Source organism: Bos grunniens, chromosome 5, assembly GCF_055505025.1.
Source record: "Bos grunniens cultivar Pamir isolate PY7600 chromosome 5, Bosgru_T2T1.0, whole genome shotgun sequence".
In the NCBI taxonomy this organism is placed as follows: Eukaryota; Metazoa; Chordata; class Mammalia; order Artiodactyla; family Bovidae; genus Bos; species Bos grunniens.
The window spans coordinates 117,621,311-117,642,050 of record NC_141169.1 but is presented as its reverse complement, the minus strand read 5'-3'; the positions used below and the strand labels follow the sequence as shown (position 1 = coordinate 117,642,050).

Below are 20,740 nucleotides of genomic sequence, written 5' to 3'. Positions count from 1 at the left end.
ACACTGAGGTATTCAAAGGCCCCTTGATTGGTCCAAGGCCACCCAACTGGTCAGTTTTAGGGTCTAGACTTGAACTCGAGGGCTCTGACTCTGAGGCTGCTCCCTGGGACCTTTGACTTTGACCTCACCTCAGTCATTTCGGAATGTCAGGTCTGGGTTCGCCCACTTCCTGAGCCGCTGTGTGACTTTGGGCAGCATGCTGTCTCTGTCTGGGCCTCAGACTCCTTGTGGAGGAGCACCGGATGGCCCCTCAGGCCCTCCCAGCTCCCCTTCTCGGAGGGGACAAGCGCCGTGCTCACCGTGCCTCCCCAGGCCCGCAGTTAATCAGGTCATCATGAGCTCAATTAGTGCTGGTGGTGGCTTTCTGAAGATACCATGCCAGGCCCCTCTGTCCATGGGATTCTCCAGGCATGCATACTGGAGTGGGTGGCCATTTCCTCCTCCAGGGGATCTTCCCGACTCAGGGATCAAACCTGTGTCTTCTGCATTGCAGGTGGATTCTGTACCACTGAGCTACCTGGGAAGCCTGTCTCCTCCAGTAACTGCTCACAAAGCACTGCCTGGTCCCCAGCGTCCTCCTTGAGGTCTGGGTGAGGGGATGGAAGGGTTAGCGAGGCCCTTATGATCTGGGAAGACCCTTTTTCCCTGGACCTCAGGTCTGGCTGGCATGCAGTGGTGGGATGGGGGTGGGGGTGGGTCTTTGCTTGGAGGGACGGGGTTAAGTCTGAGTAACCAATAGGAAAGAGAGAGCAGAGCTGGACGGCCCCTGAGTGGCCAGCGCCTCGGTTTACCTATGGGACAGTGGTCTCCGAGGGTCAGCTGTTTTGGATTCATCTAGAATATGTGTGGAGGGGACAGCTGGGCAGGCTGCCTGGGAGGAGGCTGCGGATAGCACAGAGAGGCGCCCGGCCCGTCCTGGGGGCCCCGAGTTGTACCTGGTCGTCCGTGGCCCGCCCTGGCCCCCTCATTTGGTGACCGTGAGGGCAATGCCTATTTATGTTGTTTGCTCTTTGAGCTCTCCTGGGACCGTGGGGCAAAAGGGGCACAGGCTCCGAGAGCGTTTGTGGCTTGCCTGGGGCTGCGCAGCAGGTATGAGACTGCAAGTTCAGGGCTTTCCTGCCTGCTCCTCCCGCGTCTGCCCGAACCTCCCTCTGCTTCCCTGAAACCTCGGGCTGGGGGCCCTGCGTGGCTCACAGAGCCCATCTTGACTTCCTGAGTGCCAGACAGACAGCCGGACCTGCTGCTGGCTGTGTGGTCTGCGGGTGCAGATCCGTCTGGGGTGGGCTCCGGATCCCAAGCGGGGCCCCTGGGCTCCCGAGAGCAAAGAGTGCCCCCCAGGACAGCGGCTGGCCCCACACAGACTGTCCCCGCTGCCTCCGCCCAGCTCCCCACCCCCATCACCAGCTGCATCTGGAGCAGCCGCTGTGCTCACGTGTCTGTCACTGCTGCTGCCTGAGCAAATCACTTCCCAGCACTGAGGCTCAGTGTTCCCATCTGTGAGATGGGTCTCATTCAGAGGAGTTATTCTGTGGGTGGTCGTGGAGACAGAAGGGGATGATGCCTGTCGTGCATCCAGCCCCCTCCCTGCTCACATGGGGGCTCAGGGAGTAACGCTGCGGGGTGGGGGCACACAGAGGAGTCAGACATGGATCCCGTCCACCACCCCTGCAGCCTGCGGGCACCTGGCAAGAGCCAGGGGCGGGCATTTCACCCCAAAGCAGGGCTTCGGGAAGCAGGGGTCCTCCTATCTGCGTTCAGAGCCTGGGTGAGCTGCAGGCACGTGGGCAGGCAGGCAGGGCTCCATGAAGAGGGAGCCATGTTCTCCACGTAGGCAGCAAGGAATTGGGCCTTGCCCTGTTTATCCCAGCAGAGTGGTGTGCATGGGGGCGCAGCTGCACCTGCCCACAGGCGACCAGCTGTTGGGCTTGGACAAGCAGGGCTTCAAGGAGTGGTGGGTGGGACAGGTGGGCAGGGCTGGAGGGCATCTCAGGGGCCCGGGAATCCCGGATGTTTGCTGGGACAAGGCCCACGGGTTTGAGGGGCTTCTCTCTAATCCAAGCCCTCCCCCTTCTCACCCTGGAGGACAGGCAGCCGCCCCGGTGTGATCTGGTGGGGGAGGGGCCCATGTCCTCCCTCCAGGCCAGGCACACTGTGAGTTGGCCCCCAGAGTCAGCGTCCAGTTCTGTGAAATGGAGCGACAAAGCCGTTGCATTAAATGAGATGCGCCTGCAGAATGCAGCGGGGCGGGGGGGGGGGTGAGCAATCCCCTCCATCCCGAACCCCACGTGACTCCTCAGCTCCCCAAACCATGCCTCCCTCATGCTCACCTCCCGCTTGTCTCCATGGTGAGATGAGAGGGCTTGGCTCATTAAAACCAAATAAAAAAGGAATTAGCGGGAGTGGCAACCGGGTGAGTAACTGATGAGTAACTGGGTCTGAGCTGAGTACGGGGCAGAAACCAGGCGGGAGCAGAAAAGATGGGAGGAGGGGTTCTGTGAAATGCCCTCCAAACACGCAGCCGTCCCTGGCCTGGGCACCTGCTGGCCTGCCTGGCGCTTTAGGGTGGGGGATGTGGGAGTCCCCCTTCTGGCTGCTGCTGGGGAGGAGGGCGTTTGGGGAAGAAGAGGATGGAGTGCGGGGCTCCAGGGCCTCCAAGGGCACGCCCACATCCTGCTCGCACAGGCAGGGCTTGGTTGTGGGACTTTTAACTCCGTGGGCCTGGCCTCCTGGTGGATTACACAACCAGAGGAGATTCCTCACCCCCTGCCCGGTGCCCAGCGTGTGGCACGCCCATTCCGAGGCCAGCTCTGCCTCCCCAGGGCTCCCAACCAGTGTTCACCTGCTGGTTAGCACTCCCCCACCCCCCACCCCAGCGCCCACAGATGCAGAGGCAGAGGCAGAATCTCACCGCCTCCAAGGGGCTGTGCATCCTCTTCCCAGTCTCCTCCTGCCCAAGATGACTGAGGGCAAAGGGCCACGGAGCAGGTAGGATGACCTCCATGACCTATGCCCCAGGCCCTCCCTCTGCAAAGCTGGGCTTGGATTCCACTGCCCGGGTTCAAGTCCTGCTTCAGCCATTAACACCTCGTTTCACAGCTTCCTGATAGCTCAGTTGGTAAAGAATCTGTCTGCACTGCAGGAGACCCCGGTTCAATTCCCAGGTCAGGAAGATCCCCTGGAGAAGGGATAGGCTACCCACTCCAGTATTCTTGGGCTTCCCTTGTAGTTCAGCTGGTAAAGAATCCACTTGCAATGAGGGAAACCTGGGTTCCATCCCTGGGTTGGGAAGATCCCTTGGAGAAGGCAAGGGCTACCCATTCCAGTATTCTGGCCTGGAGGATTCCACGGACTGTATAGTCCATGGGGTCACAAAGAGTTGGACACTACTGAGTGACTTTCACTTCACATCACTTCACTTCACAGCTTCTGTGTACTTCGGTGTTCTCACCTATGATATGGGAATAAGGATAAAACCTGTCACATGATCGTCGGGACAGGTCGATGAGGACACGTATGAAGGGTCAGGGAGTGCTGGTGCTGTGAGAGCCGGTGAGGAGGAGGGAAGCACAGCTCCGCTGATCTGCTTGCTAAATAGTTCCAGGAGTCCCCTCGCCCCGCAGCCAGTATGGGCTCTAAGATCTAAACCCCGCAGCTTCTCTCTCACCCTCACACTGGCAGAAAGTGCCACCTGCTTCACGGGACATCTCTGGCCACCCACACACTGGCTCCCTGGCACCTCGGCCACCTCTTTTTTCACGACTCTTGATCTCCTACTCCTGGCCCAGGAACACCAAACTGTTGCACACCTCTGCACCTGCTGTATGTGCACCAGGAGCGTGCACCCACCACACAACTATACGTACACACACTCACATACTTGGACACCATATACACAGTCACACACACCACACACACATTCACACATACACACATTCACACACACAAACCATGATGAGTTAACACATACTTCTTGTTAAGACTTACTTTAAGATGTCACCTCTTGCAGGAAGCCTTCCCTGACTACTCCACCCCACCCCCAACCCCCCACTGAGAGGCAGGTTGAGGAATCCTTGGAGGTTCCATGGTTCCTTGTGGCCTCCTTGCAGAGCTCCGTGGTCACCTTCTCTCCTGGACCCCGAAGTTCACTGCCACCTCCCCTGCCCATGCATGAGCTAGTCAGCAGGCTCTGCTGGGCTCGGGCGACACCAACACCAGCAAGAGTTCAGGTGCCCACTTCACACCGTGCTCTCCCTGTCCCTGTCTGTCTGGTGCTCCTGGCTAGTGGCCTGGATGGTGTGGGACCAGGGCTCCTCCGTGCTTCTCCAAGAGCCCCTCACTGGGCTGAGGCGGACTTCTGACTGAGCAGTGCCATCAGAGTGGTCCCCAGGCAGGAGGGGAAAGTGTAGGCAGGACGGGCCTGCCCGGAAAGAGGGGCGGATGAGCAGCAAGGCCCTGGGAAGGCGGTGCCCTTTGCAGCCCCTGGTCTTCCTAGGGAGGAAGGGATGTCGGATACCACCCTTCCCTCAGCTCTTCTCAGAGGATGGAAATTTCCAGGAAGCCATGGCCTGCTCCGAGAGGCAGAGGCCGACCAAAGCCTCCTCCGCCCTGGGCCCCTGAGACCTTGGTCCTCATCCTGAATGGGAGAAACCCCGGGAGCAGGGACCCCAGATAAGTGAGCCCCCAGAGTGTAGGTACTCGCTCAGGATGAGTACCCCCACCAAGGGTGAGCCTCCTAGGGGAGTGGGGACCCCCTCTGGATGAGCCCCCCTCAGCCGGTTGGTGGGTGAAGAGGCGGGCCCCAGAGCACAAGGCCAGCACCCAGGACAAGGCCGGGCAGGCAGTCGGTGCTCAGTGGATGCTCGTGGAATGGACCTAACTTGACTCTCAACCCTTTCTCAACCTGGGGGACCATGCCAGCCCCCAACAACAGGAACAGTAGGCAAGCACACGGGGCATGTTGGCACTCTTGGGTGGGCTTGTGCGAGGAGGGCTCCTGGGTTTCCAGGCCCCCCCTGAGTCCAACTGGGCCACGCCCTGCTGTGGCTGAGGGCACCACCATTGCCGCTCACCAGAGCTGGGCTTTGGTCCAGTCAACACCACTGAGCTCCAGACCCGTAGTGGCAGGTGCTGGGGACCACACAGTCTCAGTCGTGGCCCTCAGGGAGCCTCTCTGCTTGTGGGCAAGGTGAGGGGTGCCCGAGAGACTGGGGCTGGAATGGCTGGATGCACAGGCAGGGGACGGGGCGTGGGAAATAAAGAATTCAAGTTGGGACTGCCCAACTAAGGGGCCTTTGACCCACGTGGAGCCAGGAAGTCCCAGTGGTCGGGCTCACCGGGTGAACAGTGTCAAGAGCAATGAGAGGGTCAGATCTGCCACTGAGGGTGGTCAGGCAGCCCGGGCTGTCTTCTGGCTGGTGGTCTGGAAAGGCTGCTTGGAGGAGGAGACATTGGAACTGGCGTTGAAAGGTTGTAAAAATTTGGGCATGAAAGGGAAGGAAATTCCACCCAAAAGACCAGGAAACCTCCAGGAGCATGTGACCAGCACCGGAATTTGAGTTGTTTGGGGTGGAAGATAGGGAGAGAGGGCTGGGGATCCAACCTGCACGGACTTCAGGCCTTCCCTTTCCAGCTCAGGCAGAGGAGAGGGAGGGAATGTGTATGTAGCACAGGTGTGTGCGGAACTGCACTTTGCACCCGCCTGGAGGATGGCTGGGGAGTGCGGGTGGCAGGGGAAACCCGTGCCCCAGCCTGGGAGTTCAGTGGCCCCTGAAGCAGGTAGGGCTGATGGAGAAGGAAGATTCAGGCGGCCAGGGCCTGGTGAGGGGGTGACAGTGGGTGGTTAGAGAGAGAGATGGCAGCAAACGGGTTCGGGGTCCACTGCAAGCTCGGAGGATTCTGCCTGGCCCCTGGCCGGTGGGGTGGGCGCCCCTGAAGGGATCAGCACAGGTGGTCCGCTCCTGAAGAGCAGCGCTGGGAGGCTGGCAGAGGTGCAGACCCCAAACAGCCCCTCCCAGGACCCCCGACTGCGTTGTCTCCCAGGAGGAATCTGGGCCCCCGCCCAGGCTCCTGGGACAGAAAGAGAAGGGTCTTCCGTGTGGCGGCAGGGCCAGGGCACGCACCGAGTGCCCAGGGTGTACTGTCCTTACGACAAGCCCTGCCAGGTGGGCTCCATCAGCCCGACGTGGCTGAGTCGGAAGCTCAGAGAGGGCCAGGGCTGAGCCCAGGGTCACACGGCTGGCCGGCAGCAGGATCAGGGCCCAGCGCCTGGCCCCGAGCCCACGCGGCCGGGACCTGCGGGGCTCACCGTCCGCACCCGTCCCCTCCCCGCAGGGAGCCGTGAGGCCGCCTTCACCTACGCCATCACCGCGGCCGGCGTGGCCCACGCCGTCACCGCCGCCTGCAGCCAGGGCAACCTCAGCAACTGCGGCTGCGACCGCGAGAAGCAGGGCTACTACAACCAGGCCGAGGGCTGGAAGTGGGGCGGCTGCTCCGCCGACGTGCGCTATGGCATTGACTTCTCCCGGCGCTTCGTGGACGCCCGCGAGATCAAGAAAAACGCCAGGCGCCTCATGAACCTGCACAACAACGAGGCGGGCAGGAAGGTAGGGCGGGCGCGGGGCGGGGCGCGGCTGCGGTGGGCGGGGCGACGCGGAACTGGGCAGAGCGCTGTGAGCGGGGCGGGGCGACGGTGGGCGGGGCAGGAGCTGGAAGGGGAGGGGCGATGCAAGCAGGGGGAGGGGCTGGGACGGCTGGGCGGGGCAGGCCTGCTTCAGGTGTGACAACTGAGTTACCCAGTTATCCAGGGAGGGTCTGGACCTCTCTGAGATTTGGGCTTCTCTTCTAGAGAAGGGAGTTGGTGAACTGAGGCCTGAATGTGCTGGGTGGGTAATGCTGAGCACAAGCCATCACTTGTCCATCCCAGAAGGTGGGCCTTTCTATTCCCATTGCAGAGATTTGAAAACTGAGGGTGTGTTTTCACACTGAGAAGTGATGTGTCCGCAGACCCCAGCTGGTGGGCAGTGGTGTAAGACGGGGACCCTTTTTGCACATAGGGTAGGAGCCGGGCCTGGCAAGCGTCGTGCGGGAGCAGATCACAGTCTGTCCCTCCCCCGCTCCTATAGGAGTCATGCCAATACACCCAGAAAGGCTTCCTGGAGGAGGTGGCCTTTGATTCATTTTGAGAGGCTGGAGGAAGGGGTGGTGCCAGGAAGCAGGAGCAGCCTGAGGAAAGGCAGGAACTGAGTTGGAAGTTCTCGAGCAGCCAGCTTCATGTGTAGGGAGGGGTGCAGAGAGGTGCGTGATAACGGAAGACATTCAAGCCGGGACACAGTGGGGAAGAAGTCAGGGCGAGTCCAGCTCCGCCTTGGGGAGATGAAGGCCCCAGATACTGGGCTGGGAGGAGCGGCCGCCATGGCGGCAAGATGGCCCGAGATAGAGCAGCCAGCTGAGCGGAACGCCTCTGGGTCTGGTGCTCCAGCCCCAGGGGCTGCACCCAGGGCACCAGGGCCTGAGGGGCTCTGCAGGCCAGGGGCAGACTAGCCTTTCCAGGCAAAGAAGCCTTGAAAATGCCCTCTGCCCCCAAGCCCTGAGCTGATCTCATTCACTCAACCAATGCTCCTGCCCAGTCTGTGTGCCAGGCATCATGCTGGGCACAGGGCACAGGTGGGGTGAGACATGCCTTGGCTGTGGGAGCTCCCCCAGCACCCAGTGGGTCCACATGCAGGGAGCCCAGGGGCCTGAGGGAGGGGTAGCAGTAGCTTTCTGAAGGCAGTAGTGTCCTAGGGAGACCTTGAAGGACATGCCAGAGCTGAGAAGAGCAGAAGCAGGGTGTGAGAGGTGAGGGCAGGGAAGGGGCCCGGGGGAAGAGGGGGCCACTGCAGAGGGTTCAGGCCTGTGGGAGCACCAGGGGTGGGTGAGACAGGGCTTGAGACATATGCAGGGGCCAGCCCAGAATGGGCCTTGAACGCCAGGCCCAGGCTCTGACTTCACCTTGTAGAAGTGGAGGTCGCCTTGCAGCCCGTGCTTGTTCCGTTATGGTCAGAGGAACAAATAGTGAAGAAGGAGTCTTCATTTCTGGACCTCCATGGAGCTCTCAGACAGCATGAAGGCTGTGGATTCTCCGTGTCTGTGTGTGTGTTAATCTCTTAGTTAGGTCTGACTCTTTGCAACCCCATGGACTGTAGCCCGCCAGGCTCCTCTGTCCATGGAATTCTCCAGGCAAGAATACTGGAGTGGGCTGCCATTTCCTTCTCCAGGGGATCTTCCTGACCCAGGGATCGAACGTGGGTCTCCGGCATTGCAGGCAGATTCTTTACCATCTGAGCCACAAGGGAAGCCCCAGGCTCCATTCTCTGGGAGCAGGCAATGGTGATCTGTGTCTGGAAGGGTAGAGGAAAGAGATTCACTTACATGGAGGACACCAGGAGGGCTCCCTGGAGGAGGAGGCACATCTGAAGTCTAAACTGAACCAATCCCCTTTGAGCCTCTGCAGTGGCTTAGGTCTTGAGCAGGGGCTTTCCCACACCCCTGGGAGAACAGTCTCACTGTCTCCATTTTATATTTGGGGACTTGGTGGCTGGCGGGGGAGAAGGGGTGGCAATTGCCAGGTGGTAAAAAGGCATAGGGGAAGTGGAGACTAGCAGGATTGGGCCTGAGGCAGACAGGAAGGCTGACAACAGGAGGCTGGTGATGGGCCTGGGGCTGTTCGGGGGTTGGGGGGAATTGGGATGGAGAAGAGTCAATATGCTGGGGGAGTTTGACTGGGGTGGAGCCGTGAAACCCGGAAGCCATGCTCTAAGGAGAAGCAGACTGGTGGAGGCAAGGTGGGGGGCAGATGAGCCGTGCGAGGGCCTGTCGGGGCCAGGGCAGCCACGGCAAAGGCCTCTAACGTGGTTGGCAGCCAGGATTCTCCTGCTGACACTGTCCCCAGCTGTCCACGAGGCCCTGGCTGACCCTGTCCCTCTCCCACGTCCATCTCCTCCCCCGCAGGTAGAAGGTACCTTGTGCCCCTCCCCCCTGCCCCCCCAGCAGCCCCGACCCCATGGGGCTGTGCAGCCCATGTGTAGTCTGAGCTCTTGGAAAAGGCCAGTGGTAGTGACCACACAGGGCCCCCTGGGGGCTTATCATGGCAGCTGAGACGGGTGAGTATGGCTTCTGAGGTTTCCTGGAGAGCTGAGTCCAGACCTTCACGGGTCACTTCAGTGCTGGGCACTCCGGCCCACTCGTGGAGCAGCCAGGCCCGACCCCCAGCCCCCGGGCCTTGCACGGAGTTCAGCAAGTCAGGAGGAGAGGAGGCTGTTGCTGCTACACCGAAGTCCCACAGCGAAGTGGCTTCTAGCAAGAGGAATTTGTTCTTGCACAGAGCCAGAGGCCGAAAGTCAAGGTGTCCGTAGGCCCGAGCTCCCTCCCGAGGCTCCAGGGCAGGGTCCTTCCGGCCTCTTCCAGCTCCAGGGGCGCGGGCGCTCCTTGGCTTGTGGCCGCATCACCCAGTCTCGGCTTCTGTCTTCACATGGCCCTGCTCTGTGTCTGTGTTCCCTCCTCTTCTGTCTCTTACAAGGACACAGGTCCCTGGACTCAGGCCCCTCCCAAACCAGGACCATCTCATCACGAGTCTTACCTTACTTACATCTGCAAACTTCCGATCTCCAAAGAAGGGCATATTCTGAGGGGCTGAGTAGACACATTTGGGAGGACATTCTTCAGCCCACCCCAGACTGGCACATGGCCCACTGAATCCCTCGTGGGCCAGGAGCAGACAAGCTGAGCGTGCAGACCTGCTCAACTCTGAGCTCCTCAGGGTTTTGGTCCACCAACCGGGGACTCCCCCTGACTGAGCACCCTCCCCAGAGTGTAGGCCAGCCCCTATTCTGGGAAGAACCCCAGTCTGCCCTTTTCTGGAGCTCCCTAGGGCAGGAGTGAGGCCCGGGGCTCAGCCAGCAGCTCCTCTGGGCAGGGTGGGTCGCTCTCCACTCTCCTAGGTGGTCTCCTGAGGCAGTAGGGGCTGGCGCCACCATCTCTCTCTCTCTTATCATGAGGGCACTGAAGCCGGAAACAGCACATTCTTGAATCCTGTGATCACTTCCCGGGAGAGTGAGCCCCGGGGACCCAGCCAAGCAAGGCTTCAGCCCTTTGCTCTGCACACAGCGGTCCAGTCAACTTCATCTGCGGACTGTCACTGGCCACAGAGGAGCTGACTGTGGAGGGAAGGGGTTCAGGGCGGGCGGCAGAGCGAGGCGGGGGGCAGCTGTTCAGCGGGCCAACGTGGGCACGCCGGTGGACCACCCGGCCTGCACAGAGGCTAGCCTGGACACTCTGCCAGGTCTCTGGCCATCACCGCCCATCTGAGGAAGCACCTCCTGGGCCAGCAGCATGGGGTAGGGCCAGGTGCCCCCCAGGCTGGGGCTCTGAGAGGGCTATGCATCCGGTCAGCTCCTGGCCTGGGGCATCCATGGCAGGCAGCGTGACCAGGCCAAGGAAGCTTCCAAGCTCTGAAGGGCAGATTAGTAGAGTGAGGGGCTTTCGGGGAGAGGGAAGGTCCCCTGGAGGAGTGTCGGGAGCCGCATTAGGCATTACTGGCAATGTCCTGCCAAGCAGAGGAGGGCATGGGAACCCACTCCGGGATTCTTCCTGGAGAATCTCATGGACAGAGGAACCCGGCGGGCTACGGCCCATGGGGTCACAAAGAGTCAGACATGACTGAAGCAACTTAGCTTACAATGGTCCAAGCAAAGATGATCGTGGGGTGGGGTGGAAGGAGGGGGAGGAGAGGTTGGACTGGGGTGGACAAGAGTGAGGAGAGGGGTGGGAGGCAGATGAGAGGCCTAGATACATTTTTTCTGAAGAGGTCGCACCTTCACCCAGACCCCCAGACCAGACTTCTGGCCAGTGCCTTTGACCCAAACGCCCCACGGCAGTCATCAAGCGCTGCCATTCCAGTTCTGAATATTCCCCTGGGCCCCCTCTCCCTCCTCCGAACATGGGGTCCCTCCCCACCTCGGCCAGGACATCATCCGCCGGGACATCATCCGCCAGGACATCATCCGCACAGGAGAGGAGACTCTCGCCCCCTAAACTTCAGGCCGCTAGCCGCGCGTTGTGCTCCTTTGGGTCGAATCTTCCCTTCGTGGTGATGGTGGCGGCTCTCCAGACCTTCTCGCGATGCACCCCTCCTGGAGTGCCGCTCCTCTTTGTCTGAGGAGCTTCTGCTCCTCCGTCAACGCCTAGCACAGGCACCACCTCCCCCAGGAAGCCCCACGCCAGCACCCCCCCCTCACAGGCCCCTGCGCTTTGCTGCTTTGTCTCAGTTTCCTGGGCGTCCCGGGCTTCCTCGCCTTGGTCCAGGGCCCCGTGCGATCAGGGCAGGCAGGAAAGGGATTGGGCAGTCCCCAATACCGTGGGATGTTTCTCTCTCTGTTTCTTTCATTTGTTCATTCATTCATTCATTCACTGAGGGTCAGGGCTGGGGTTCTGGACCAGGAGGCAGAGGGTGGCCAAGACCACGCAGGGCTAGGCTGTCGCAATGAGGACAGCGGGAACTAAGACAGCTGACAAATGGCCCTTGTGCAGCCGTGGGGCGGCAGCTAATGATTCCCCATCTTTAATCAGGCCCGGCTGGCAGGGCCTTTTCGATCTGAGTAAATGAGTGCCCGGGGTCAGGGCTGGCTCTGGGAATCAGCCTTCCGGGGCCAAGGAGGGAGGCCCAAGGAAAACACACGGCTGCACCCATCACGGGCCCTCGGGGAGCTGGGGAGAAAGAACAACACTGGTCGGAGGGCGGCTTCCCAGCAGACGGCACGCCTGGGCCTCACTGATCCATGCGCTCACCCGCCGCCTGCCCCCACTCCGTCCTTCAGCAAAGGTGTACAGAGCTCCATGTGCGTGCCAGGCTTCCATTGAACAGCCACTTATTAAGTGCTGACTGCATGCCAAAGCCTACACCAGGCACAAGGGTGGGGAGCAGGACAGACCAGAGGGGGGGGTCCACATTTACTGAGCACCTGCTCTTGCTGGACCTGCTACCCCACCTGGAGGGTGCATGCACCAGCTTCTTCACCTGCTACAGTGAGTCCCACTCCTGCCCCATCCACTCAGCCTGTTTCCTCATCAGTGCGTTGACTTGCAGCTCCCTGAAGGGTTGTGAGAATCTCGAGGAACACATTTGATGAGCACATGCCTTGCTCTGCCGAGTTCTGAATATTCTCATGGGGACCCTCATAGGGTCTCATGCAGTTAGGGACCTTGTGGTCAGTAGCCCCATTTCATGGATGAGGAGACTGAGGCTCAGAGAGGAGGAAACACTGATGTGTGGTCACACGGTGGGAAGTGGGTAGCCAGATCTGGGTCAGATGGAGGCGAGGTGGCAGGCCCCCCACCACCTGCCTCCCCTCCGCCTCTCCTCCCCAGCCCATACTGAGCCTGCCCTGTGGCCCGCAGGTCCTGGAGGAGCGCATGAAGCTGGAGTGCAAGTGCCACGGCGTGTCAGGCTCCTGCACCACCAAGACGTGCTGGACCACGCTGCCCAAGTTCCGCGAGGTGGGCCACCTGCTGAAGGAGAAGTACAACGTGGCCGTGCAGGTGGAGGTGGTGCGCGCCAGCCGCCTGCGCCAGCCCACCTTCCTGCGCATCAAGCAGCTGCGCAGCTACCAGAAGCCCATGGAGACGGACCTGGTGTACATCGAGAAGTCCCCCAACTACTGCGAGGAGGACGCGGCCACGGGCAGCGTGGGCACGCAGGGCCGCCTGTGTAACCGCACGTCGCCCGGCGCAGACGGCTGCGACACCATGTGCTGCGGCCGGGGCTACAACACCCACCAGTACACCAAGGTCTGGCAGTGCAACTGCAAGTTCCACTGGTGCTGCTTCGTCAAGTGCAACACGTGCAGCGAGCGTACCGAGGTCTTCACCTGCAAGTGAGCGGCCCCGCCCACTCCGCCCGCGGCCCCGCCCGCCCCGCCCGCGGCCCCGCCCACTCCGCCGCGGCCCCGCCCCGCCCCCTTGGCATCTCTGCCCCGGCCTGCCTGACCGCGCGGGCCAGAGGGGTGTGCAGGAGGTGGGCGCTCCAGGCTCAAGAGCGCTCCCACGGGCCGGTCACCTTTTCCTGGCCCACCAGCGGTTCTCTCCTGCCACGCCAGTCCCCTCTTGTGGCAGAACAGTGCCCATCAGCTGGTCCAGAGGGCAAGGCCGATGGCGTGAGTGTCCCCAGCGGCGCACAGTGCATTTCTTCTCTCTGGGACAGTGAACCTCAAGGACACACATGCTCGGAAAGCAAGGCGACAAGCCTCCGAGCGTCCTTCTCTCCCAGCCTGGTGGTACAGGACGCAGAAAGACTTCGTCCCAGGCCTCAGCAGTCACTGGGCTCTGCGGCAGTCTGGGCAGATGTCGACAAAAATTATTTATGTTTTCTTAGTATCCGAAGAGGATTTTAGCACTAAGGCATAGCCGGTCCTAACTCTGTACTCTGTTAGTGTGTCCCCTTGCCCCCCTCTGCTCCCTCCTCTGGCCCCTGGGTACCCGCGGGAGTATCCCTGTGCATGGCCCTGTCCAGGGGGAGGTGGCCAGTGCACGTGGTCTCCACGTGAGCTGGGCGGGGGGCACGGCCGAGAGCCTGTGAGGAGAGCCACGGACAGGGATCTCTGGCCCCTTCCTCCCTTCTTTTGAAAATCATATCTAGCAAATCAGATTGTCACCCACGTCAGGTTCCAGGAGTACTACGTCCCTGAGTGTGTTGCTCTTCCAGCCCCCCACCAGCCTGACACCCCCTGGTTTACAGAAACCCCTCCCACCCTGGAATCAGCTGGACCCCCAGGACAGCACCATGCCGGGGCAGGCTGGTGGGACAGGGGGACAGTTCAGGGGTATTTGCCTTATTTGACAGATGGGGACCCTGAGGCCCGGAGCAGCTCAAGCACCAGCAGGGGACCCGCAAGGCTGCGAGTGGAGGCTCTCCCCTGGGCTCAGGCTGCCTGACGGTCATCCCAGGGCTCCTGACCTCGAAGGACGTGCTCTGGGGACACCCAGGGTGACAGGCAGTCCCCATGCCTTGAAAACTCTGGCTGTGCCCTTCCTCCCCCTGCCAGCTTCAATGGGGTCCACGCCCCTTGCCTCGAGGTGCCTTTGAGGGTTTCTCTGGTGGTCTCCTTGCCCAGTCCAGCTCCTTTCATCCTGACCCTGATGCTGAGAAAGCTCGGATCCAGGGCACTGCTCCGCCAGGGTCCCACAGCTGCGCCAGCAGATGGCTGCCCTCCAGTCATCTGTGGTCCCCACCCCACGCAGACCTTTCCATGAGGTTAAGTTACCCTGAAACCTGGGAGACAGGAATGGAAAGGGGTCCTGCTTGACTCTAAGCTGTGGGCTGGGTGGGGAGAGACTCAGTGCTGGACATGCCCTCTGCCAGTACTCCTGCCCACCTTGGGGAGACCGAGGCACGAGGTGTCCAGGGCCAGAAAGGACGGTGTGCACCACCATCCATGCGCTCGTCCCTGTTCTGAGCTTAAGGCGTTTTCTCTCAGAATCCCATGGAGACAATCTTCAGGCCACTAACCAGACAAGTGGGCTGGACACTAGCCTGGGGTGAGTGGCCTTGGGCCCTGGCCCTGGTGTCTACCCTGCCTGCCCGCACGATGCCAGGACATGCCACCAACAGCTGCTGTCCTGGGAGCTCCCAGGCCACTGTGAATGCCCCCAAGCCCCCTTCCCACCACCCCACCCCAGGTCCCAGGATACCCCGCTGAGTCCACAGGCCTAGCATCCTCTGCCAAGAAACCTGGTTAACTTATATTGTTATATAGCGTCGAAATGTCTATAGTGTCTTTTAAATTATTGTGACCTACACTGGGTACTGGGGGGCAGGGGGATGGCCACGCTGTCCCCGAGCTAGGCTCCTCCTTCTGCTTGAAACCGGCCCTTGGACCTTGGGGCCCCTGATGCCACCAAGTCACGTGCACTGTCCCTCGGCTACTCGGTGGCCGCCACCGAGACCCCGCCCTCCCCTAATAGGATGTCACCCTTCCCTTGGGTGGGGGCGGGGCTGTCGTGTGGCCCAGGCAGGGACGCTGGTGGCCAAGGCGCTGTGTGTCCTTGCGGTGGCCACCCCCCCACCCCTTCAGGAGAGCTGGCGGGTTTCTGATGGGCTGTGTCTGGGCTCCCCAGGAGGGGAGCGCTCGGCTCCAATAAAGCTGGAATCAGAGAAGCAAGTGTGTGAAGTCTCTGCAGCCCTTGCCGCGGGAGTAGGAGAGGGACTCACGAGCAGTCCCCTGAGGACAAGGCCTCCCACCCTTTGGACCCTATGTGTGGGCAGAGCTGGCGCTGTGCTGATGGCTCTTCCCCCACGCCGTCCTCCACACCTTGCTGCGGGGGCTTGGTTCTCATCCTGCCTGTCCCCAAGAACTTTGGGCCTGTCCCCACCAAGCAAGGGCCACAGCTGGGGGGCTGGACACAGACTCTGAGGCCTCCCCAGACAGCCTGGGTCAGGCCACAGGGGCAGGAGGGTCAGCCTGGTGCCAGGGGGCTGCTCTCGGGAGAAGAGGGGCTGAAGGTGGGAGGCCCTGGCCCCATCTGTCTCCCTCGGTGTCTCCTTCCCCCTATGACCCCAGTGGGATCTGTCCTCAGGGTCCCTGTGGGTCTGTCCAGCTATATCTGGGTGGTTGTGACTCCATGACCCCCCCCCATCCCAGGGCGCTCCTTGCCCTCTCTGGGGGAGGCCAGGCAGCCCGAGGTCCCTGGGAGCTCCACGGGCCCCTGACTGGCCATCAGGCCTCGCTGCTTCTGCCAGAGGCCCTGTGAGCAGGGAGGATGAATGGCATTCCTGCTGAGGGCTGGAGGCATGCAGTGGGGCCGGTTTGGCCACTGCCCGCTGTCCCAAGGCAGCCTGGCATCACACAGCCCCCATCCGCCTGGGCACCCGGGCCCAGATCCAGGGGGAGGGGCCCCCAGGTGGGCTTTCGGAGGAGGACGTGCCCCTCAGGGCGTGGAAAGGGAGGGAGACGGGGCAAGCCCTGGACCTGAAATCTCAGCTCTGTCCCTCCTGGCGCCCCCGCCCTGGGCACAGCCTCTAGTGCCCCTGCACCCGTATTTATCAGCGTCTGAATCAGATACACCAGCGTCCCCATCCCAGAGTGGGAGGTGGCTGGGGCCAGGACTCGGGGGTCGACGGGCTTTGGGGGGCCCCAAGCCAGACCCTAAGGGCCCCAGGGAGATTGGCAGGAGGCCCCTGCTCCCCACGAGACGGTGAGTGCGTCTGCGGTGGCGGCGACCGCAGAACGCCAGGGTCCGGCTACTCCCACAGGGCCAGGAATGAGGAAAGAGCTCCGAGAATGCCCCGGCCCCAGTGCCCAGACTGTACTCACTGCTTGGCCATGGTTCAACCCCAGCCCCGGCCTCCCAGGGCCGCCCAACAGACCCTCCAAGAAGCCCTGCCCCAGGCGTTGAGCCCACACGGCCTGGCCCGGTCTGGGGGCCCCCAGACCTCCCCCTACCCCAGCCCAGGCGCCACCTCTGAGGCTGATGTTTCAGAAGCATTCCCCAGCAGCCCGGCACCCCCACGGCCCCCAGAGTGACACCTGTGCTCTCAACTCTCTCTGTGGGCCCCGGGCGTGCAGGCCCGTCCTGCCTCTGAACTTGCCCAGAATGCAGCTTCTGCGGGCTTGCCTTCCCATTGCACCCGAGACAGCAAGGATCACCAAGGCTGGTGGGTCACAAGGGCTTCCCTGGGCAGGATTTGGGGACACTGGGGTGGGATGGAGGGCGCCTGCAGTCCTGGGGGCATGTCTCCACCACCCACTCATTCATTCATTCACTCACTGGCTCATTTAGCCTCTGGAGGCCCCATCTGGCCCTGGAGATGGCGGTGGTTCAAGCCTGCCCCTGACCCTCAGGGGCTCCAGGCCTTTGCTTCTTTCCTGCCCTAAGCAAGGCAGCCCATTCCAGGGGTGTAACCGGACTGAGGCGGACTGGGAGAGAGGAAAGGGCTTTGGACTGGCTCGTCCACCTCTGAGCCGCAATGTCCCCTTCCGTAGAGTGGACATGGGAGCCGGCTGTCTGGCCAGGCCCGCGTTCCTGCTTTCTCTGGAGGACACTCCTGCCCACACTTTGCTCTCAGGCCAAGCTTTGGCAACAAGGCCTCCCACCCTGTTTCCCAGGGCTGCCCACTCAGCTGCTGTCCAGTGGCCAGTGCTCCCAGGGGGTCCCGTGGCCGTGGTGACAGAGGCTCTCTCCTTGCTGCGGCCTTGGAAGTCCTTCCTGATTTTCTGTCTCATCTCCTACGGCCAACCTCTGCCCCATCCACACACAAAGCCCCGACCCTGCCAGCAAACCTCTCCTCCCCAGAGCTACCCATCACCCCCACCTCCCGCCCAGCCTTTGCTGCAGCTGTGTCTCCAGCCAGGGAATCCCTGTCTCCTCCCATCCTTTGCCTGCAACCCTCTCCCCCATAATGCCCACCATTCCCCAGCAAACTTGCCAGGGCTCCTGCCCTCCCTCACCTTCCATCCCAGCTCTCTGTCCTCATGGGCAGAGAGGTCTCATTGCTGTGACTGCCCCCTCCCAGCAGGCTGGGGGCCCTTGCAAGTGAGAAGGGCCCCCAACCATGCCAGTGCCTGGCTCTGGCCCACGGTTACCCACAACCTCACAACACCCCTTCCCCAGTTAGGCCTGTGCTAATTCTGTTTAATCGATGGGAGAACCGAGGCACAGAGAATAGAGGGTTCTGTCCCAGGTCATTTGCCTGTGAGAGGCAGAACCGGGATTTGAACTCAAATCTCTGGGGTCTTCCCTCTACCCAGCTCCATGCCAACTCCCACGAGGAGAAATTGAGGCCCCGGGGCCTAGTCCAAGGCCTCACAGAGATGAGTGGGAAGAGAATAACTACAGCGGGTCCGGGGAGGAGATGACAGCAGCTGTCTTCACTGAGCACAGAATGGTGAAGACTGGGCTAAAATGCAGCAGGCGGGATCTGGGTTAGACATCCGGGTGAACTTCCTGCCTCCTAGAGCTGGGAGGTGGGGAGGGGTCAGGAGGGCGGAGTCACGGGCCTGGTGAAGGGAAGAGGGGCCTGGGGCAAGCAGGGCTGTGGTCTAGGGAGCCCGAGGGGCCCAGGAGGGCATGAGAGGTGAGTGAGGACTAGAGCTCCTGGCGCTCAGGCAGACGGGCAGGCTGAGGGCCCTTGAGCAGAGCACGTCCCCTGGGAGGCACAGCACTGAGTCAGGGGCCCCGGGAGTCGGGAGGCTCAGCTGATCGTCACCTTGGACCTCACCTGCGGCTACCCCTGCCCTTCCCCCTCCCAGTCTGAGCTTGCGCCCACCTCCCTTCTCTGTGATGCCCCTGCCTCCTCATCAGGTCTTTGGTCTTGTAGGACCTGGAGACTCAGCTGCCTGGCCTGAGCATCCAGGAGTCTTAGGAATCTTGTAGGTCTGAGGACGCAGGGGGCCACAGGGAGTCCTGGCACCCCCAGGAGTGCCCAGCAGAGGCCTGGGTTGTGGCAGGTGGTCTGCCAAATGAATTGGCAAGGGGGGGTGTCAGGGCCTACCCTCAGCCTGCCCTGGGCCGGCACTGCTTCCAGGGTGCCAGGGGTGAGCAGCGCCCAGGCAGACTCGCCTGGCCGGTCCCCCTGCTGGCCTGTCCTCTCGCAGTCTGCGTGGCACGCCGCCCTGAGCTCAGCTGGGATCCTGCAGCCTCCTGGGACGCCGAGGAACAGCAAGCCCTCCAGCCTTGCCGGGAAGTGGCCCAGACGCGGGCCCTGGATCAGGAGTCCTCTTACACCACCTGCAGGCAGAGGCCAGCCGGGCTGGGACGCCCTCCAGGCGCTGGGCACAGGTGGCCTCGCTCGTCCCCTGTGGGTGGCCGGCCCACCCACCCTCAGGCCCCAGGGTGGTCTCTAGGACTCCAGTCCACCCAAACTAGCCCAGCGTGGGGTCTCGCTGGTAAGGCCAGCCAGGACCCCCGAGGAGGCCTTTTCGAGGGTCTGCAGCTCTGGAAACCCCCTGCCTGAGCTGTGGGGGCTGGGCCACAATGGGGCTGTTCTGCTGCTTCACCGGGTCCCCAGGCCCGCAGTGGGCTGGGGGCATTTGACCAAGTCCCTCCCCTGGCTTCTGGCTCAGACCCTCACTGCTGGCTCCTGAGTTCCCCTTTTCCTCCAAGCAGGACAGGACAGCACGCCCACTCTTCCCTGCATTCCTTTGTCCCCTCATCCATCACTGCTCATCTCCTTGGGGCCCAGGGCTTGGCTGGGCCTGGTGGGGCCCAGAGCTGAGGCTGAAATCAGGTCCCTTAATAGCTTCAAACCAGGACAGGGGCAGAATGATGAACAGCAGGTCCCTTCATCCCTCCTCCCTGCCCCCATCCGTGAGGCTGCAGCAGAGGCAGGAGGTGTGGGAGCAAGAGGGGTGGGGAACCGACCCTGGGGGGCTGTCGGCAAAGCTCCCTGCAGGAGCTGAGGCCTCCAAGAGAAGGGAGGAAAAGGAGGGGTTGGGAGCAGAGGTGAGTGAGGGTCTCCGGCGGGACCTGGGCTGGCTGGCTGGAGGGACGCAGAGCTTGGAGTGTGCGGGGGCTGGGCAGTGGGGAGAGTGGAGCTTGGACAGCTGCCCCACCACCGACCAGGTTCCAGAAGGTTCTGGGAGGACAGGAAGGAGCCCGGCCCTTGAGTTGCACGGTTTCCAGCTTTTTCCAGAACTCGCACTCCCCACTTCTCCTTTCCTCGGGGCCATCGCGGATCCCAGATCCCGGATCTGGGCCTTCTGGGCAAAGCCAGCTGGCTTCCCTGACACCTGAACTGCAATCCACGGCCCTCTCGTCCATGGAAAACCTCTCAGTGAGACCTCCCCGGTGGTCCAGCAGCTAAGACGCCGCGCTTGCAGTGTAGGGGGCACGCGTTCGATTCCTGGTTGGGGAACTACGATCCCACATGCCCAACCTGCTGCAAGAAAGAAGGCTCTCAAACAGGAGTCACCAGGCTGGGAGGACTTTGGGCAGGAAGGCTGGGCGCTGAGCCCCTCCTGAAGCAGCTCCCCACCCTGGCCCTCCTCCGCTAAGCCCGGGGGGTCGGGCATCCATCGCCCTGTTGTCCGCGACTCCCCAGCTCCTCCTCAGACCCAGGACGAGCCTGGCCACCCCAGCACCTCACACCCCGCACTCTGAGCTGCTGAGGCCTATGCCAGAGCTTTGAGCTTCTGCTTGTCGACCTGTCCGGGAAGGCAGCCGGCTGCCGGCAGAGTAAGTGGGGCTGGCCTTGCAGATGGGGCCTGACCCGGACGCCCGCTTCCCCTCCTGTGTTCCCAGGGAAGGAGCATCGATTAAATCTCAACGGCAAACATGCTAGGGGAGGGAGTGGACACAGCTGAGTCACCGGGGCTGTCTCCCCGGGAGCTGGGGGCGTGCCCACGGCCGGGAGGGGCAGTCTCCCATCCCTGCTCTGGTGGAAAGCGCCTGCCAGCACCGCTCACCGAGGACACGGAGGGGCAGCCCTAGGAGGTCCGGTGCAGGGTGGGCCTCAGGCCACGTTAGAAGGCCTTGCTCACTGCCCGAGCCGCTGGAAGGAGGGAGCTCCTCGTCACTAGAGGAATTGAAGCATAGTTTGACCTCCACACGATGGCAAGTGGGGTGTGCAGCCCCCACGGCGTTCCACTTTCACGATTCTCAGACGCGGAGAGCCTATGCTTTCTGTCTAGTGTTCCAGGGGTCTTGGTTCTGCGGCCCAGGGGGGAGGTCACGGTTGTGGGCCAGGGCCCAGGCAGGCAGGGGATGGGTGGTG

The 20,740-nt window shown here is 62.1% G+C and overlaps 1 protein-coding gene across 5 annotated transcripts in view; it reads left to right on the top strand.

The window, feature by feature from the left end:
• WNT7B (Wnt family member 7B) overlaps positions 1-15,187 on the top strand; it is a 54,534-nt gene extending 39,347 nt beyond the window's left edge. For 4 of the 5 annotated variants that reach the window (XM_086404293.1, XM_086404294.1, XM_086404296.1 and 1 more), the window contains exons 3-4: positions 6,331-6,602; positions 12,433-15,187. In XM_086404293.1, coding sequence (XP_086260419.1) covers positions 6,331-6,602; positions 12,433-12,912 — 752 coding nt within the window. In that variant the 3' untranslated portion in view covers positions 12,913-15,187. Of the gene's footprint in view, positions 1-5,553; positions 5,776-6,330; positions 6,603-12,432 lie in introns of those variants that run through there. The other variant, XM_086404295.1, reaches the window with a different exon arrangement.
• Positions 15,188-20,740: the final 5,553 nt, after the last annotated feature.